Below are 20,341 nucleotides of genomic sequence, written 5' to 3'. Positions count from 1 at the left end.
CATTGAGCCTAAAAGGGGTATATAATGGTCAATTTGACGTCCATTTATCTGTTTTAAGTCAAGGAGAACTAACTATGAACAAACGCATGATGTATACTGTCACTGCTAGTCGCAAGGCAGGTTTGCGGTCATGTTGTGATTATATGCCTGAGGCAAACATCACTATATCGCAAATCCTAGGGGATGCGAGATTTTATGTAACATGGAGGATAGCGACATTTCATCATGTCTGATTGAAGCAACTGTCCAGGATACTAGTATAGATTAAATGACAGCACAACACAGTTACATTTTCAGTACGAGAGATCGTAGCTCAGTCGAACATCATGATAGCATGGACCTAGACGATCCGAGCAGGTCAAGTGGTGTTGAGGGTGATAAGGAGGGAAATATGTTGCAGATCACGCGAGGTCGGAGGGGATTAGATTGGTTGTCAGTCGGTGACGAGAAAAGACTAACCTGCAGCTTGCAGGAACTATAGGCAACATCGGTTCGGTAGTTCAGTGACAGAAGGGACTAGGAGGTATCTGGGGGTGGACGTGGGATTTGTTGGAGGATGAGGTAGAAAGCAGATAAACTATGGATACAGATGGAGAGGGAGACAGAGAGAAGAATGCCGGGGATCCACCAGAAGTGGACAAGAATAGAATCCAACAACTAACAACTAACAAGATAATAGACTATTATGGAGTACAGAATCTGGCTGTGGGATCCGCGGAATGGTCACGGCGGGGCCACAGGGCTGAGCACCAGAAAGAGAAGCAGAAGCAGAAGAGACTAAACAACTATCTACGAGACGACTACTAATCAAGATCAATCAATCAATCGATTAATTAATCCATCCCCAGCTGACATTCGTTCTAATTTTAATTTACTGGGTGGTGTCATCGACCTGCAGATTGTCTGGTCTCTCTCCCTTTTCATCGTTTGCTGTTTTCGATCGTCTGTCTCTCTCCGCTTTCCCCTCTCTCTGCTTGCTTGCTTGCTCCTCCTCCTCTTCTTTTTATTCTTCCTCTTCTCCCTCTCTTTGCGCCCTTTCTCTTCCTCTTCTGCTTTCTCCTCTATCTTTCCTCAATCCTCTTGCTCTTCGCACTTCTATATGCCTCTTCCCTTTCCCCTCCTTTCTCCCGATTGATCTTCATAAGCCAAGGGTATTCGTGGGGTGAGGCGCACGCCGAGCATCCACTTTGAACCAAAACGTCATCCTCATCCACAGCCCGAACCTTGGCCGTAACTAGGCAGACGGATTCTGCGCTTGCTTCCCTTTCTAGAATCTTATTTTGATTCTATCACCATCACCCCCTGTCTGCTCCAGTTTATAAAGTCAATGACCGCCCGACCAGCAGGTTGAATACAACTGTGCTCGAGCGACTAAACCATGACTTCTGCGGACCTCTCCTCCGTTCCCAACGGAGTCCAGGCGGGCGCCCGTCCAGCGGCTTCCCCAACCGCGTCCAACCCCGCGCCCGGTCAGATTCTCACCGGAAAGCAAGAACACTGTCAGTTCTCTCCGATCGCATTCCGCTGGATCGCTTCGAACAATTCGAGGGAATCGTTCTGACTCATGCAGATCTCAAGCGCGAACTCATTGCCCGCCAAGTCCAGAGCGAAATCTCCGAGCTGAATTCGCCAACCGCCCTCCGACGCTTCGGTGCCCCTTTCAAGTCCGAATTCGGCGAAGTCGCGCCCGTCGACTCGGAACTTCCCATCTTGCGATATATCTTCGTCCACCATGTGCGCAATTTTCCATTCCTCGATCAAGCTCGCGAGAAGGAGTTCTGGCAAGATAAGTTACAAGTGGTACGTGTGCCCCTCATTCAACCCGTTTGCGCATGTCGTAATCAGAAGCTAATTAACGGCCCATAGTTCCTAGAATCGTTCGCGACGAAGCATGTCTCCTCCTCCGAAGATCGTCTCGAAGAGACCAAGCGCCGAAAGTTGGCCCGAAAGTGCGAGAAACTGGTCGAGCTAATGATGGTCTCTGGTATCCCCACGGCATCGGGTTACGAGGAGCGGATCCAGTTCTCGGAGATGGAGGTGGTAGATCGGGGAGCTAATGAAAAGGGTTTGTTGGTCAATATGCCCGAGGGTCATGCCATCCATGGCTGGGACATCAACGTGGCTGCAGTGCGCGTTACCTCTGTCAGGAGGACGGTGCGATACCACCAACATGCGGTAAGCATCTGTGTGACTGTACCTTCGAAATTGCCCCACTAATGCACAAACCAGGAGTTTATCCTTCGAGTGCGCCGCGATGGAAAGCCCGATCTCTTCGTGGCTCGTCGATATGGCGATTTTGCCAAGTTTCACAAGCGGCTACGCACCGAATTCCCAGGGAAGCCACTGCCGCCTCTCCCCCGCAAGAACAAATCCTCTACGACAACGAGCTGGTTCGGATCAGCAGACGATGAAGCATCCTCGGTGTCGTCAGTTTCAACGGTCGGAGTCGCGGTGGCCGATGACAGCACTTCCTCTCGTACCTTGGCCCCCGGTAACCATCACCAGCGGTCGTTGTCGCGGTCATCCAAACGTTCATTGAGATCTCCCCGAGCTTCGAGTGAGGGGTCGAGGGAGACGGTACTTTACCGCGAAGAGCAGAGAGTTTCTCTTCGGGCATTCCTGCGCACCTTGCTGCAAAACAAGCGTGTGGCGGAGACGAAGGCCATGGAAGAGTTCCTCACCGCGGACCCCATCATTCTGAATGAGGAGGAGGTGCTGGATATGCAGAAGCGGAAAGACGTCGATTCGGTGCGCATAGAGGAGCAGAAGCGGTTTTACGAAATTGCCAGGGCACGTGCGGCCGAATTGGACGTGTATATGGAGAACTTCCGCCGCGACATTGTGGAGAGCAGTAAGTCCTGGGCAATTCTCCGATCGATGGTTATTTTGCTGACAAGAGAATCCAATCTAGACGGTCTGACGAAACTGTTCGCTGAAATCAAAGAAAAGCCGACAGTGCAGGATCTAAGTCCCAAGTATCAGAAATTTGCCGAGTGGCTCCGGATAGAGTACGTATCTGGCGATTTTTCGTTTAATGTGTTCAGACTGACCAAAATCCAGGGTTGCTGCAACACTTTATCACTTGTTCCTGGCAGAGGACAACTCCCCAGAGTTGTTCGCGCAGGCTAAGCGAATCCATTCGCTTGTTCCGTACTCTTTGTTGAAGAATGTCATTCGTATCGCAAACCCCGCGGCCGTCATGGCAGGAGTGCTGGACCTCTTCTTGGCCCAACCCTTCGGCTCTCGATCCCTGCTGCAGCGGATCTTCTCGATGACCCTCAACGATGGCATCAAGGCCTTCCAAAAATCGATCGATGCGCTGGCTGCCAAGGTCGAAGATCCCATCATTTGCCAGAAGCTGAAAGCCTTCACCGATGCAGACGAAGATGTCAAGAATGAGATTCGCGCCGAAGCTGCTGCCGAGGATGTGGACATCATTGTGGCTATCCTCCGGACCGAGCTTCTGCAACCCGAGTTGGCTCCAGAGCAATTCGGCAAGGTTTTCAATGGATATGTGGCTTGGAACCAAGCCGTGGACAATGTGGAGGTGGAGCTGCGCGAAGGGGCGCACTGGTTTGCGAACCTGAAGCAGCTCCTGAAGCTTTACACTCGTCAGCGAGACAAGACTATGATGCTGAGCATCGTCGAAGAACCAGTTACTCTTCAGCTGTTCCGTGACCTCTTCACCATTTTCTACGAGCCCCTGGTGCGTGTTTACAAATCTGCCAATGTCTACAGCAGCATTACCGATTTCGCACATTTCGCCGATGATGCTATTGCAGTGATCGAGAAGTGCCAGCGGCAAGATGTGTCGGCGGATCCGAATCAGACTGTACAAGCCTTCATCGATCTGTGCGAGCGCCATCAAAGCAGCTTCTACAAATTCGTTCACGAAGTCCACCTGCACGATAATGGCCTGTTCACTTCTCTCATGGCATGGATTGAGGAGATCCTAGAATTTCTGCGCAAGGGGCCTCGTGGAGGTGCGCTCGATATGAACGCCCTACTCCGGGGAGCCACGGATTTTGTGCAGATCGACAAGGACAAGGCACTCGAGGAGATCAACGCCCTGATCAAGTGGCATGAAGACCGGAAGCGGTGGCATTTGAACAAGACGCGACAGAAGATGGCCGCGGAGGGTACAGCACATGACGGATATCTGGGTAACGCGTCATTCCGAGGCAGCGACTTTGGCCTCGACGAGGTATGTGTTAGATGACTTTCATTACTGCAACTATGGGCTAACAATCTGGTGAGCAGGCCGACCTTGAAGATCTTGCAATCTCCGACGCCGAGTCGGAAGCTTCCGAGGATCTGGACGACGAAGAGGACCTGGACCCAATCTCGGCGGAGCGCAGACGGCGGGTTAAGCAGCAAGACCAACTCCGGCGCACGGCGGGCGAGCCGGTGAAGCCGGACATAAGCGAAATTCTCAAATTGTCCGAGTCATTTGGCGTTATGTTGCGACAGGTACTTGCGGAATAAGTGTGGTTGCGTTGTTAAGATACCCTAGAGTCTATACATGGCCTTGTATACATCGTTGATTCTGGTTGTTGCGGTTGTTGTTGGAGGATCTTGCATGGGGATTGCCTGGCAGGGCTAGAGAGGGACATGATCTGTTCGGGGCATTCAAACTGTTGTATACACCTAATATCCTTAGTCTAGAGCGAAACAAGACTGCTTGGCTTTTTGGAGATCTCTGAATTGCGGACCACATTTTTATAGTCGAAAGTAGTAGATCATCCGCTGTCATGTCCCCGCGTGCAGACCCACGCCATCCCCAGTTTCCATGGCGACAACCCAGTCTATTCCTCCATCTGCGTTCTCGAATCCTAGCAAATCCCTCTCAGCATGTTCTAATTATTCCTAAGCTTATCCTTAATCATTGTTACAATTCCATCATGCTCTCTCCCATGAAATCCTTCGGTAGCAGCCCATCGCCTCGCTCGCCTCGCACGGCGGTTCCTCTGCGGGGTCTCTTCCTCGATGGCGTCTGGCGCTGCAACTGTCCAGAGCGTCCCCCAGCCGTCAAATTGCAAACCAAGAACCACGGTGTGAACCATGGACGATGGTGTACGCAGTTTATCTTCCTTGATTCTACCATAGTTACTCCAAAAGCCAAGAACAATTTGAATTCCTGTAGCTAACCACGGAACCCCGCACCTCACTCCCCTCACAGTCTACATCTGCCAAAAGCCCCAAGAGAAACGCTGCCGCTTCTTTCTCTGGGCCAGCGACGCCGAAGTCCGCGAGAAGCACGCCGTCTTGATGAACTCTCGCACCGAGCCAGCCGCAGATTCCTTCTCTTCTACTACCACCACTGCTACGATTCCCACCCCCGAGACACCCACCAAGAAACCGCGCCTATTCGAGACGGGCCTTCTGACGCCGCAGACCGATCGCACGGTAAGATACGGAGGTATGGGCTTGGGCAATAGTGGGGCTAGGGGGAATGGGGGACAATGGAGTGCGAACATGCCTCCTCAGAGCGCCAAGGCCCGCATGATGGCTGAAGACCTGGATGAGTTCGAGTGGACTGATTCGGATGATGTGGCGGTAGAGAATCTGCTTAGTTCTCAAGAACAGCGGCAGCAACAGGCTCCTGCTGCTACTGCGCCAATGCGACAGCCCGACTTCGGACCTCCCAAGACGCCGTCCCGGGGTACAGTTGGGGCTTCTGCGCCGGGGAAGAGAAAGCTCGATGATATAACGGATGTGGGTGGGCAGGATGGCTCGAAGACAGAGGTCTTTACACCGACTTCATTGGCTAGATCAGTTACAGATCGGCCGGTGTCGTTTTCGTCTTCCGTGCCGTCGTCGTCGCTGGAGTTGTCAAAGACACCTACGCCTGTGAGGTTTGGTGAGGCTAGTCCTGCTACGGGTGGTGATGAGGCTTCGCCTGATCTAGCGGCGCAAGCTGTTGAAGTTTTAGATAAGAACGGGGCGGTGGTGCCGGAGAAAGCAAAGGGTAAGTTGATGGATCTCTTGCATAAGTATGAGTTGAAGGTGAAGGGGATTATCCGGGGGCGCGATATTTCGAGAATTGCGTTGAAGAAGAAAGACGACCAGATTAAGGCATTGAATGAGCGGGTCGCAAAGCTGGAGAGGAGGTGAATTATGGGCTGGTTATGGTCTGATACCCTATTAATGTGTGGTTTGTATCTTTGCGTGATGATCTGATGATGATTTCCATTCTTGCTTTTATTGATATTCCAGGGTCTGCTGGACGGATTTCCTAGGTAGATTATCTCGGTAGCTGTAGTTAGATGCCTCTTAACAATTTACTATTTGAGCATCTTATACTTCATCTCCATGTATATATTCCAGTGGAATACCATGTGATACTACCCCATATCAATCTTATCTCTAATCACGTGTCGATAAGCCACGGAGTCACAGCCCAATTCCAAAGTCTAAAAAATGTCGCGATCCTCCCACCAAACGAACAACTAAATCTCCAGCTAGTCCATGCCAGCCTCACACTTCTAGTACGATTACTAGCACAGCTCTCCATCCCCCCGAATCCAACAAACCAACTGAATTTCCTGCCCATGTCCATGGAAATCGACTCCGAACCCACCCAACCGCTCCGCAGCGACCTCCCCGCCATGTTCCGTCCTCCAGTGAACCGGGCCATGAGAGTCCTGGACCGGTCTTTCTTCAAGAAGACGGTACCGATCTCTGCGGCGGCAATTTTCAAGACCTCGGATATCTCCAATGTGCGCAAGGAATTGACCAAGAGTCGGGATATGCTCGTGCTGCCGAGATTGGGCTCCATAAGGGAAATTAAGGTCAATGATCTGGTGCATAAGTGTCTTTTGTTGAGGGAGGATATTAAACATGATGGTATGCTGCACGAATTTTGGTTTAGCGACACTAGTGTATGGTGCAAGAGCTGACGGGTCTAGATACTGCGACGTGGTCGCCGACGATCAGTGAGCTTGTTGAGAAGGGAATGGTTGGCGTTAAGCCCTATGATTTGACGTTGGATTACGATTACTGGACTTATGGTGCGTGAGGATCGTGCTTCGCTGTTTGTGGATCTGGGCTAATTGGAGCAGCGGATATCATGTCCTGCATTCTTCCCGAGGATATGCTGGATGAGATCCCTCAGGGATTCACGCAAGTCGGTCATGTTTGTGAGTACTCTTTATCGTGGTTAATTGGAGCTACGTCTGACGAAATAGCGCACCTCAACCTCCGCGAGCAATACCTGCCTTACAAGAACCTGCTTGCTGAGGTCCTGCTGGACAAGAACCCCAACATCAGCACCGTCATCCGTAAGACCGAGGATGTGGGCTCCCACAGCGAATTCCGCACGTTCCCCTTCGAGCTGCTCGCCGGTGAGAACAACCTGAACGTTGTCCAGCACGAACAACACTGCGAGTTCCGCTTCGACTACTCGCGCGTGTACTGGAACAGCCGTCTCGAGACGGAGCACCGCCGTCTCGTGGACAAGTTCCGCCCCGGAGAGATGGTCTGCGACGTCATGGCGGGTGTCGGGCCCTTCGCGGTGCCCGCAGGCCGCAAGAAGATCTTCGTGTGGGCCAACGACCTCAACCCGCACGGATACGAGGTGATGCTGGACGCCGTCAAGCGCAACAAGGCCGACAAGTTCGTCACCCCCTTCAACAAGGACGGCCGCGAGTTCATCCGCTGGTCTGCCCAGGCCCTCCTGGATTCTCCCCATACCGTGACCATCGAGCCCAAGGTGCGGAGAAGCAAGAAGGCCGCCGCAGAGGAAAAGGGAGAGGCGCTCCCGGCCCCGGAAGTCTTCCATCGCCCCAACGTCTTCCATCACTACGTGATGAACCTCCCCGGCAACGCAATTGAGTTCCTCGACGCCTTTGTCGGCGTCTACGCAGGCAAGGAGTCGCTCTTTGCGCCTCATACTTCACAACCGCTACCCAAGGTCCATGTGTACTGCTTCTCGGGCCACTCGGCAGATGAACACGACGACCACGTCGATATCTGCCAGCGCATTTCGGAGCGCATCGGACACACCATCACCACCGAGGACCGTGTGGGCGGCAGCGGCAACCAGGACATCGATCTGGCCATCCACAATGTCCGATTGGTCAGCCCTAACAAGCAGATGTTCTGCGCCAGCTTCCGTCTGCCGAAGGAGGTGGCCTTCCGCCAGATCTAAGCTTGCTATGGAATTCTCCGTGAATCATATATCATATACGAAACGATTATACCTATCGCATAGCATCAAGGCGTTTTGGCTATGGATATAGAAAAAAGTGCCGATAAAATGTCGAATTGATACCCTTCTCCTTACATTTGTAAATAACCTGCATCTCCTGAGCATTTTTAGAAAAACAATACTTTACCATCCCACACACACCCTCTTCAATACCCTTATTTCATCAAAGAATCAAAAAATATCCCCAATCCTTGATCCAATATGAAAGGCGGTGAAGCACTTCACCGCCCCTACAATAGTAAGTAACTGCCGGAACAAAACTCAACGCCTCCCCGACCCCGATCCCGCACTACCAACAACATCAACCACCAGCACCAGCACCATCAGCAACGTGATACCTCAAGCCCCCGACCCAGCCAGCAAGCAAGCAAGCAAACAGCCCGACCCGCCAAACCATTCGATTGAACCTCCACCCGTCCCAAGCCAAGTATATATTTCTTTTTGTGACAATGAGCGTCCAACTTCCCCCCGCGACACACCGCAAGCGCACCCTCCCGCAAGGCGAACTCGAAGCCGCGTCGACATTGAAGCTCGGCGCGGACCAGAACACGCATACGTTGTCGCTGTCGGAGGCGCGACTGGTTATTAATAAGGTGTTGGAGAATAAGCGTAGGGGTGGGAAGAAGTATGAGGAGCCGGAGTGAGTTTATCCTTTCTTTCTATCATCTATTTTGTGTTGTATTGTGTTGTGTGTATAGAGGAATAGGCTAATATTTGGATATCACTGTTCAGGAATCTTACAAAAACACTGGACTATCTAGAAGTGTTTGCGCGGTTCAAGGATGAGGAGAATATCAAGGCGGTCGAGCGGTTGTTGAATTCGCATACGGAGTTGGAGATGTTTGAGCGGTCGCAGCTTGGTATGTTACCTCTCTTCTTTCTCTTATTTCGAGAGGATATTACGAAAGTTAAATTGTGAGGTGGAATCAGCTGGCTAATAAGCAACAGGGAGTCTGTGCTGCGATAATGCCGAGGAAGCGAAATCGCTCATTCCGAGTCTGCAGCATAAGATCTCGGATGGCGATTTGCAGGAGCTGCTGGATGAGTTGACCAAGTTGCGCAATTTCACTGAGTAGCTTCATTCCTTCATTCTCTTTAACTTTTTATGTTTCTGTTCGTGTACTTTGTACCATATGGCATTCTCTCTGAGCTTGGGGTCTGTTTTCGGTATAGCATGGAGTTTTGGAGTTATGACGCATAGTTCATTTACTATCCGTGCAATAAGAAGGGAGAAGGGGATAGGGAAAAAGAAAAAAGAACAAGAAGGGGGTAAGAAAAAGGAAAATCGCATTGGCAGTTGCAGGACGATCATGTCGTCATGGGTGTTATTCCTGGACATGGGACGATATAGCTAGTCAGTCAGTCAGCATCTCTACCGTGTACTTTGTCAGATAGAAGAGGATTGAACATGTGAAAAAGCCATCAATCACCATGCAAGAGTTCTAGATGAATAATAGTTATAGCAGGATAGAGTTTGGACAAAGTGGATAGATAGTAAGTTCACGAGCAACAATGAGGCCGATGACCATGCGAGAACCGGAAGCTTGCCTGGTAGATCCGGATCATCCATTCATTCATTAGTAGTTAGGATGACACGGAACTGAAAGAGAAATGGAAGGATGAATCCTTGGGCCTGTTGAACGACTCGACCCGAGTAGACGTAGCCTAGACTAGACTGCTAAAAAGTCTAAAGCAGTATCGGTTGGATAATTGAAACCTCATGAGAGGTCCAAAAAGGATTGGACTAGATAAAACGCTCCCTAGAATAGATAGTCAGTGGCACACGGTTGACCTCCTGCTATTACAAGTTAACAAGGGTCGAAACTTTCGAGAATTGATGGATCATGGTCGATGATGTGATCGCTTCCCGTCAATTTGGATTGAATAATGAGAATCCATCTCATCCATTTCTCCCCGGGAAAGGATGCAGAAGGATGACCTTTACATTAAGTAATGGGAATCCAAACTAAGGAAAGTTGTTGGTTTGGTTTTTGGTTTGCTGCACGCGAGCCTAATAATGGAGATTGACAAAGATTAGTTAGTTAGTTAGTTAGTTAGTTACTAAGTACTGACTGACTGACGCTCGGTCGGTCGCTCGGTCGGGCTTATTCTCCCCGGAGATAACATTAAATCTCGGGCTTGTTGCTTTTCTTCTTTCTCCAGATCAACGGCTATAAGGAACACCAGTATCAATGTCTTGTATAGTAAGCAACGTGGAATTCACCTACGTAGTAATTCGTACCAGGTAACTACTGCTGATGTCACAATCGAATTAATGGAACACAAAGAAGAATCTATCCTCCGGCGCTGTGTACTCCGTACCTGAGTCACGAAACCATCGCGCGGCCGGGAAACCTTAGTCAATGGATACTACGGAGTAGTCTACCTACTCAGTTAACTAACTAGGTAGTATACTGCCAGTTACTACTGCAGCTCAGTCATAACCATTAAGTAATGAACAAGACGGTCAGCAGAGATGCCCAAGGGACCAGCAGCCACTTCCCACCCAATCAGTAAGTAACCCGGGGAGTTTCCCGTTCGACCTTGCATTATTTCATTGATTTCTTACTCCGTCCGGAGCACTACGTATAGTATAAGCCCACATGGACGGGGGGACATTCATACTTGCTGGGAAGAAGCTGTGGGGAAAAAGAGCCCGTCCAGCTGCAGGGCCGATCCCCGTTGCCGGTGTCGCGCTATGCCGAGTTCACGTCCATTGCAGGGGTTGTGATTGGTTCCAAGGAGAGCGTTATCGGGATGATGTGATTGGGAGCTTGCGTCTGAGTAATCCCAGTACTTGCAGTGGTGAAAGGGGATGGATCATCTCCCCGGCATGATAGGTCGGGACAACGGGGAACAGAGTGTTCACTAGTAAATACTAGCTATGTTTAAATCGGGAAACTGGAGGTATGTATGTATGTATGCATAATATGTGCCAACGATGAGGCCATATGGCATAAGCGGCGAGTCCCTATATAACTAGTCCTTCAGTTCCTGAGTAGTCTACTCCGTAGTTGTAACTAACTGTGATGCTCTTCTCTCCGGCAATTCTCTCAACCCCAAACTTTCCCGGACGAGAAAGCAACCCAATTCCCAGTACGTAATACCAAGGCCACCTCGGCAGCCAACCGATCGGGGATCCAATCAGGCCAACGAGGCTTATCTGGACGAGGACGTGCAAGGGCGCAGGAACTTGAGGCGAAAAGTCGCCGGGTGGCCATCCAGCATGCCTGGCCACCTTTCTGTTACGTGTGGGAAACACCCGCCGGTGTTGATCGATCGCTTCATCCGGAGATTCTCTTATTGATCCTGATGACTGTTTCTCCCAATTTCCTGTCAGGATGACTCTCTCTCTCTCTTTATTTTTGGTTTTACCTCATGCCAATTCCATTACTAGTTATAATCAACTTGAATGGAACTACTGGATGAGACGGAGAACAGGAGAAAAAGAGGAGAGAGGAGAGGGACTGAACCAACTTTTGTGTCATAATTCTAACTATTACTTACTTACTATCTGATTATATATGTTCCTGACCTTTTCCCTTCTATACAACAACTTTACTATCTATCTATCTATCCACAACTACTACCACTATTACTAGTACTACACCTTCAGTACTATCTAATAGGAACTGAAGAAACTAGTATTACTACTACTACTACCGGTGCAGATCCATGGCCCTGATATGATCAGTGCTCACGAGCAATCAGATCCTTCCCTGCTCTCCGACATCTGCCTATTACCGTGACCATAATTTTATCATTCCATTCTATTACCTACAGCTTTTTATCAGTGCCTTTCATCTTCTGGAGTATATCTCCATCTCCCCGAATTTAGGCGGCTCCGGTTCCGCTGTGCTTTCCACCACTGGCAGGCAGCTTGTACTCCCCGACTTTCTCGTCCCCCCATTCGATCCCGTTTTCCTCCCTCCCTTACTTACTACTTACTTCCTATCTATTATTACTCGCACTACTGCCACTTACTTTACTCTATTCTATCTATCAATCCAATTCCATTCCATCAGTCAATCAGCAATCGTCATCCTGCTTACGGATCCTCCTTCTGCTGATAAGCTTCTCCCCTGCGGTTCGTACGTGGCAGGCAGGCAACCCCGTCTGCTCTCTGGTACTTGCTCCAGTCATTGGTCGGTGCGTTCGATAGACGGGATCACCGCGCGACACTCACCACCCCGTCCGAATTGGCTGCAGCCAGACCCCAGATATTTCCAATCCTAATTTGGTGAAGGGTCTGGTGTCTCTACTATCTCTCCCTCTCTCTGCCTTGTTCTCCCGGCTGTCCTCCGTGCTTCCTCTGCGGAGCTCACACGGCGGAGTCCCCGACGGCCCCGGTCCATTTACGTGACAAGAATCCTATTGATTGTTGTGCCTATCGCCCATTTTTGATTGTACTTGTTTCTGTGACAATTCGTGAGATTTTGGGCCTGCAAGACTCGCTGCCTATCTACGCATCTCCGGCTTGTCTCCCCGGTTTGCTCCTGCGGCGGCCACTCTTGTGTTGTCTGGTCGTTCCTTATCGCTCCATCCGGGTTATCTTTCGACCTGTCCATTCATCCCCCCTCTCTGAATGGCTGCCGTTATCACTCTCCAGTCGTCCTCGACGACGGGGCCTGCAGCTGCCTTTCAACAGTCGCCTGCCTCTGACCATCACCAGCTCCTTCGACCCCGGGTCCAGCAGCAATCCCAATCCCAACCCCAGCCATCACACGCTCCCCAACCCGGTTCGATATCCACGCCACAGTCGCCGGCTTCATCCATTGGCACCCTTCCCCGTGTGACTGCGTCTGGCCGGGATGCGCCCAGTTGCGACGCCTGTGTGCGCAGAAAGAGCCGGTGTGCGATCAACGAAATGATCAATAAATGCTATTCGTGCGACTTCCACCGCCAGGACTGCACCTTCACCTTGTCCGTGACGAGTCGCCCCGGCACGGCCGATGTCACGTCGAAAAAACGTAAATTGGACGACGCCGAGGCCGAAGAAGTAGAATCCCCCAAGAGGTATGATTTCACCGGGGCGTCCGGCGTCCCCATTCAGGCCGATCTCGGACATGCCTGACCTGAATCTCAAATCGGAACGCTAACTTGGGTACCCGCTGCCAGGCAATCTACTACTACTCTCCCCCCAGCCTCCAACAAACCAGACAGCTCTTCCCGCCCTGCATTGAACACCCACCACCTCCTCACGCCGGCCTTTTGGTTCCAATCCACGCAACATATCGGCCTCACCACCGAACTCGAGCCCGCCCTCCTAGAATTCTTGCCCTTGGACCAGAACAACGAAGGGTGCGTGGCCTCGTCTCGCGTGCGTAAGTTCGGTGACGACGGCACCTTCATGCGGGTGGTCAACTCTCACGCGGACTCCCCGCAAAGCGCTACGCTCGATGCCATTGAAAGCCTGGTCGCTCCTTATGGCTCCACATTGGTGGAGAAGTTCTTCGAGCATGTCCATCCAAGCTTTCCCATCCTCATGGAGGATAGCTTCCGTCAGTCGTACCGGGCCCGGACCGGGCTGACACCGTTGCTATTGTCCGCCGTCTATGTGTTGGCGTTGAAGTTCGTCGACGTCGGCCCGCAGTCCGTCCGCCGGCCGGATGCCGGCCGGCTGGAGAGCACTGCCCTCAAGCTGCTGACCGAGTCGCTGCCCTATGCGTCGATGTCGACTGTGCAAGCTGGATTGCTGCTCATGCAGCGATCCAACCTCGCCACCGCGGCTTTGAACGCGCAATTGGTGACTGCCGGGTTCGAGCTGGGCCTGCATCAGGACTGCTCTAACTGGCGGATGGAAACGTGGGAGAAGGGTCTCCGGAAACGCTTGGCATGGGCACTATATATGCAGGACAAATGGTCCGCTCTAGTGCATGGCCGTCCGTCCCATGTCGTGTCGTCCAATTGGATGGTCCAGGACCTGGTGGAACAGGATTTCACCGATGCCTTCTCCGGCACATCCACCCACGATGATGCGCCGGTCGGCCATGGTCCGCTGTCCTTCTGCCATATGGTGGCGCTGACAACGATATTGTCCGATATTCTGGACCGATTCTATACTCTCCAGGCGATTGAGGAATTCAAGACAGCAGGAGCCAACCGTACCCGCATGATCTTGGAGCGTGCCAAGCCGGCTCAGATCCGACTGAAGGAGTGGTTTGGTCGCCTACCCACTCAGCTGAAGATGGAATCGGGCGGGGATATCTTCGAGACAGTCAATGAAGACAACTCCCGCAATGGTGCTTTGCACCTGTCCTATTTTGCCACGGAAATCACTCTCCACCGCTGCATTGTGCGGTCCCTCTCCCAGGACACCGCCGATGCCTACCTCTCCCATATCTGCCGATCCGCTGCCAAGACTCGTCTGATTTCCGCCATGGACTTTGTTAATCGTCTTCGTCCAATGCATCTGAGGTCATTCTGGCCCGCTGCCGCGCGGACGAACTTTGCCCTGATTGGATCTTTTGGCGTCCTGCTTCGAGTCACTGCTCCCACCAAAGAAGAGTCCGAGTTCTACCGTCTTCGACTGTGCGAGTACCGGTGGACGCTGAGTGTGAGCAAGAAGGATGCTGAGTTCCTCGAGTTCGCACTGGAGAGCCTTGACAGCGCCACCAACCTCGATCACTACGTCCCGGAGAAACCTGGCATCGATGAACTCATGACCAGTGCCGCCAAGCCCACCATCAATGTTTCCCGCTCGGGCGCAAACGCCCAACTAGAGGACTCGATGGTCGAGCTGGAACAGGGCGGAGGCACCTCGTCCGTTATCTCAGGTTTAGCATCTCCTGCAACCTCGATCAGCGACGACAGTGTACAAGAAGCCTCGATACCCCCGATCTAGCCTCCTATACCTTCTTCTCAAACCCTCCAACCGATACGCGATAATACGCGCTTCTACTCTCAACACAAACAACCTTTTGATGCCCTTGATGACCACAACTACCGCCTTCGCATCTCTGATTACCGACCTGGCGCAATTCTGTTTCCGTTTCTTGATACCTTGACCTGTTATATGTTTGGCTGCACTCGCTGGGAGTTGTACGTTGTGCTTGATGATGATCGATCACTGTTTTGACTCTTTTACGAACTAATTCCCCACCTGGCTGGATGACTGGATGAATGATTGCACTTCCGGCATGGCATTGTATGTACATATGGGTTTTGCTGACGGGTCTGCTCTTGTTTTATTTCTCTTTTATATTCATGATGGATCCGGGACTGGATGGATAGTTATAGACTGATTTTGGCCATGGGATGGATAGATAGCGTGGATTTTACTTTTTGGACTGTCACGGTCATGGTCACTAAAATTGCATTGCATTGATCAATATTTGTTCGCATCGTAAAACGCAAGCGTGAAACCATTCATATCTTAGATCTGTAGGCCAAAATAGAGCCATCAACTTACTACTAAATTCATTCCTACCCTCATCTAAATCACCATACTCATGCAGCACTCTTAAAAACCTAACAATTCAATTCAAGGTCAACGTCCCTATTACGCTAATAACAACATACTGAACAGAAGACTACTACTAAATCAAATCCATAGTAAGTACTCATACCCAAACTACTAAGTAAAACCCTTTCATCAATTCCAGACTAAATAGATCTAGGTGCCTTCCTTTTTTGCATACAACTGAGTAGGATATATAAAACACAACAATTAGAATCAATTACTAAATAAATACAGCAGTCAATCTAATTAATCATGAAACATCTCGTGTCGCGGACTTGTCACCCCCGTAACTCAACGCTCCACTTGTCATCCTGTGGAGTTACATTCGAGTTACTTAATAGTTATGCTACGTAGTTAGTTATCTATTTCTGTTTGTATGACTGACTTTATGCGATGAAGGCTATATTGGTGGGTATATTATACCATTATATTAAGGATGGATGTGGCGCGGGCTAGTCAGTAGTACTTACTAGTAGATATTTGGTTCTCATTCAGGTGGCTACCTCGATACGGGGATAACTGGGTGGGTGCATGTAGCATACTACTTTTCCTATATTTTTTTTTTTTTCTTCTTTTTTCTTTCTATGAATAGAAGAAAATACGATCAACATACTGGGTAGGAGGATAGTCCGCTAGTACTATGATGCCACTATGTGAATAGTATTTGACATAGTAGGCAATATCGATACCAGTTAGCAAGTAATAATATCAGATTCCGATTCATTATATCCTTCATCATCTTCATCATCATCATCAAGACCCCAAGAAAACGAGAAATCGCTGCCGCCCCCATTCCCAAACGCAAAGTCCTCCAATATCGTAGGATCCACCAGATTAGCCAATATCTCGGCGCGAGTATCCGGCTGCGAATCCTGATTGAACAGCGAGAAGAAGAAATCGCTATCCGGGCCGGGTGGGACCATACCCGTAAGATTTTCTCCTCGAGTTTGCACCGCGGTTGGGTCAGTAGCAGCAGCAGCATCTAAGCCGAAGCTGCTCGTAGCGGGAGGAGCTAGAGTTGATGTATGCGCTGCTGCTGGAGGTATGAGGGAACGACGGCGTGCGACGCAGGCGCGCGCGACTTCGAGAACCTCGCGGATCATTTCGGCACAGCGGCGCGCGACTACAATATTGTTCATGGATTCGAAGATATCGAGGCTTTTCTCTACGTCGAGGAGGAGGTCCTCGTCGCGGATGCTGGGGAAGCCGGAGAGGACGAGATGCAGGAGAATCATGGCGCCGTAGAGGGCGTAGGTTGTGTTGTACCACCTTGTGCGATTTAGCTATGGTTGTTTTGAGGGAGTTTGGGGTGATATATACCAGGTTCTGATGTAGATTCTGTGTAAAAAGGATTCGTACTGCATTTGGATGCTCGTTCTTGCGGCGTCGAGGCAGGTGTGGAGATGTTGGAACAGATTAGAGGACTCGGCGCTGGATGTCGAGGCAGCGAGGAATGGACGGTGTATTAGGATGCGTGTGTTGTAGAACCCTATAGATAGTTAGTAGATTGTCTTTTGGTCAGGAAATGGATCTATCACTTACTTAACCTCAATACTAGCTTCTGTTTAAAGGCCCATTCAGTGTCGTTCAGTGAAGCCGCATCAATGTTCAAAAAATGCGGCAATGTGGCTTTCCACGCGAGCAATTTGTTGTCTAGACTCATTGCGATCTGCGACATTTCGCTCATGGACCGCTTCGGTGAGTGGTAGAGAAGATGAGATGCTTCGGACATTATCTGCGCCAGAGCTACCATGGCTGGTATCATGGCGACATGGTCGTCTTCTGCATCGGGGTCGAGGAGATTGCCAGGTGTAGCCTAGACAAGATTCAGCATATGTATTCCTGCATTGTAGCATGATTTGTACCCACCTTGAGCGTTGGTAGTGATACCTGATAATATTGGAGGTCTTTCATGCTGTCTAACCGGCCCGAGGAACAGCACATCTCACTGCGTCAAGTCAGCGAAGTCGAATAGATCAAGTATTCAGGGATACACACATTTCGTGGGAGTATATACACCTGATTATATTAGCTGCTGAACACAGAGAAAGGAGCAATGTACTCACCACCAAGTCCTTCTGCCCTCCTTCCGTGTTTCAATGGACACAGACGACATTCCCGACGCCAGTCCAATAGCAACTGCAGTCCGCACTGCCATGCCGCTGTACATGAAGCAGCTATGTGGTCGCAGCGCATTTTGACAGAAAACGCTCTAGTCATGTAATTAGTAACAGATATGCCAATATAGGATGAGCACTATATTTACCAGCAGCAGAAGAGCCTGCACACTCTCCAAGCTACAGCTCTCAAACAAGTCCCCCAACGCTTGTTTCGCCTTTCCAAAGTAATAGTCTGCAAAGTCCAATGAGGAAGGCTTGCTCATACCACCAGGCTTGCCCAGAGGGGGAAGATAGTTGCAGTAGTGATCAAGCAAAGCTGTCTCGTGCGGACTAGCGTTGATGGCACCTAGGGCAACCACGGAGAAATAGAGCCCTGAAAACTTCGATGTACCGCGTGAAAATCCAGGCCGCCTCGGCAAGACGAAAGCTTCATTCTCGCAACGCCGCATAAAGTTGGTCTTGCACAGCATCGGGTGAATATAATGCTTGTTGCAGAAGTAGCTGCTGATAAACATCTTCTCTATCTCTAGTTGTGCCTCGTCTGATAGCCTGTCAATCAGAGGTATCATTTCATACCGGTGATCTGCGTTCATACGGTCAGCTTACGGCCACCGAGAGAGATGAAGAGGCTTCACTTGCCCACAAAGCTTTGAGTATTCGCTCTTGTGCCCTCAGCATCTTCTTTTCTCCCTTGTCTATCATCTTCGGTTCCACCGCTGATCTGCGGTGGAGAGTGGCTAGGATATTTTGGATTATACAGCAGGTTCACTATCGAAAGTTGTGCCTTGTTCGTCTGTGAGCTTTCAGACTGCTTGTCCGCTGAGTTGGGTGTCAATTGGTCCGTGGCTGGTTTATCTGATAACAAACTGAGCGCCGCATGAGCTCCACCGTTAGATGGGTACGAAGGCTCGTTGTCGGGAATAGTCAACGGCCTGTGGTCTGCGTGATTACGAGCGCGAGCATATAGATTCCCAAGGAACGCAAGGTTCGAGGAATTGCCGTAGAATTCCGTGCCATTGGTATGAAGATTGACACCACTCAAACCGTCTCGGGATGCTGAGTCGCATAGCTCAGGTGTGGCAGCTGTAAAAGTCTCAGATTCAGGTATACTTGCAGGACCGAATATTCTTACCAACTATGCTGTCATTATCACGTTTAGGAGTGAAAACCGTAGGTGAGCTAGCATTGATATTGCCAATACTTCGCGCCACCTGGGGGCTATGATGGCCCGGAGAGTCGCTCTGGTGGAAGCCGTTTTGGTTACTCTGACTCACGTCTGGCCATGGCGATGGCCGGGTCTTCGATCTGCTTTACGTTAGATGTCGATAGACCAACACATAATCCGAGGCAACCCAGCATAAAGGCATACTTTTGAGCTTCTCGAATCTGCGCCTGTCTCTTTGCCGCTGATGAACCCTCATTTGGGCCTGCAGCGCGATAAAAGCAATCAAGTGAATGGTCTAAACATGAAATGTTAGTATGCAATTCAGCTGGAAACAGTTTTGCCTGAGGCGGAGAGCCGGCAAGGCCGGGTTTGCATACAAGCACAATAGGAACACGGCTGGGCTTGGTCACACTACCAAGAGCGTCAGTAAGAAGTCATTGAGCAATCTTAACAACAGGCCAGACAATTTGCAGTGAAATGCAGATGCGACGAAGCAAAAGGTGGACACACTTTGGTCTTGCGCACCCGACAAGTCTCGCAGGCACGTGAAGCACGCGGCGGGCGTCGACGAGAAGCGCGGAGTTTCGCCGTCACCGGCTGAGAGTCGTCGTTGCCGCCGTCCATGCCTCTCTCAAGAAAAGGCTTCATCTAAACGCGATCGTATGATTATCGTGGTGTTCATGCCGCTTGCTTGCTGCTGTTGTTGGTCAGTCCTCCAGCTGATTAGCTGTCTCCACACTAACTTGGGTCGGCACGCTAGGATTGGCTTTTAACCAAAGCCCGGTTGCGATCGCCTCCAACCGATGATGCCATCCGAAATTAACCACCTTGACCCAGGAACGACCGCGTCAGAGCTATCCGGGGTTTTCGCGGGGTCTGGGGTCATTCAAGACAATGCTCAACACTCGGAGTTTCGGCCTTAAAAGATTCAGCACTACGCAATCTAGACAATGCTTAATGCTCCTGCTGCTAGTCCGGAATTATGATTTTCAACTCGCCCGTCATCAGAGGCCAACTACGAAGGTCCGTGGTAGGGGCTACAATAGCTTATGCAGCTGCGTTAGTCAATCTGCCTGGGCCTGTAGTCCTGCTCGCGGGCCTGCAATTTCAGTAAAAAAAAGGCTTAGGTGTCCGAACTAGTTTGTTCATATTGACGAAACTCTATCAGACGTCATGAGAATCTGCTGTTGCAAGTCGACTGCATACACCGGGAAGTGTTCACAGCGTCGACCTGCACAACCACTACGTCGTAGGTCCCGACTCCCATACAAAAGAACTCTACTCTGAAAATCTATGGACCTTGCAAATCATTCACCGGTTCGGCTCCGGGAAACAGAATTCCCTCCATAGAAGTCAAGCCGTTGCTGTCACGACGGAATAACGGC

General features: G+C 50.5%; 3 protein-coding genes across 3 annotated transcripts; 2 read left to right on the top strand and 1 right to left on the bottom strand.

Annotated features, from left to right (window-relative positions):
- Positions 1 to 1,378: 1,378 nt before the first annotated feature.
- Positions 1,379 to 9,128, top strand: ASPBRDRAFT_51431 (uncharacterized protein; the record flags this gene model as incomplete). Its single annotated transcript, XM_067626722.1, has 16 exons — positions 1,379 to 1,499; positions 1,571 to 1,824; positions 1,867 to 2,175; positions 2,230 to 2,851; positions 2,912 to 3,008; positions 3,061 to 4,204; positions 4,261 to 4,470; positions 4,931 to 5,054; positions 5,180 to 6,110; positions 6,596 to 6,846; positions 6,909 to 7,010; positions 7,062 to 7,139; positions 7,188 to 8,138; positions 8,633 to 8,849; positions 8,942 to 9,069; positions 9,118 to 9,128. 16 exons carry the CDS (start codon positions 1,379 to 1,381, stop codon positions 9,126 to 9,128), a joined length of 5,550 nt encoding a protein of 1,849 aa, XP_067482964.1.
- Positions 9,129 to 12,794: 3,666 nt separating this feature from the next.
- ASPBRDRAFT_51430 (putative C6 transcription factor (OTam)) lies at positions 12,795 to 15,053 on the top strand (the record flags this gene model as incomplete). Its single annotated transcript, XM_067626721.1, has 2 exons — positions 12,795 to 13,225; positions 13,328 to 15,053. The coding sequence occupies 2 exons, from the start codon at positions 12,795 to 12,797 to the stop codon at positions 15,051 to 15,053; spliced, it is 2,157 nt and encodes a 718-aa protein (XP_067482963.1).
- Positions 15,054 to 16,291: 1,238 nt separating this feature from the next.
- ASPBRDRAFT_38019 (Zn(II)2Cys6 transcription factor) lies at positions 16,292 to 19,953 on the bottom strand. The gene is made up of 13 exons (XM_067623858.1): positions 19,717 to 19,953; positions 19,467 to 19,662; positions 19,334 to 19,367; positions 19,161 to 19,251; positions 18,924 to 19,096; positions 18,431 to 18,874; positions 17,938 to 18,374; positions 17,738 to 17,883; positions 17,670 to 17,690; positions 17,541 to 17,619; positions 17,214 to 17,487; positions 16,992 to 17,160; positions 16,292 to 16,940 (listed from the first exon to the last, which is right to left on the bottom strand). Exons 2-13 carry the CDS (start codon positions 19,578 to 19,580, stop codon positions 16,364 to 16,366), a joined length of 2,559 nt encoding a protein of 852 aa, XP_067482962.1. The 5' UTR covers positions 19,581 to 19,662; positions 19,717 to 19,953; the 3' UTR covers positions 16,292 to 16,363.
- Between the last annotated feature and the right edge of the window lie 388 nt (positions 19,954 to 20,341).

Source organism: Aspergillus brasiliensis (genome assembly GCF_001889945.1).
Source record: "Aspergillus brasiliensis CBS 101740 unplaced genomic scaffold ASPBRscaffold_2, whole genome shotgun sequence".
NCBI classification, from domain to species: Eukaryota; Fungi; Ascomycota; class Eurotiomycetes; order Eurotiales; family Aspergillaceae; genus Aspergillus; species Aspergillus brasiliensis.
The sequence above is the reverse complement of the archived record's forward strand: the minus strand, read 5'-3'. Positions and strand labels throughout refer to the sequence as shown.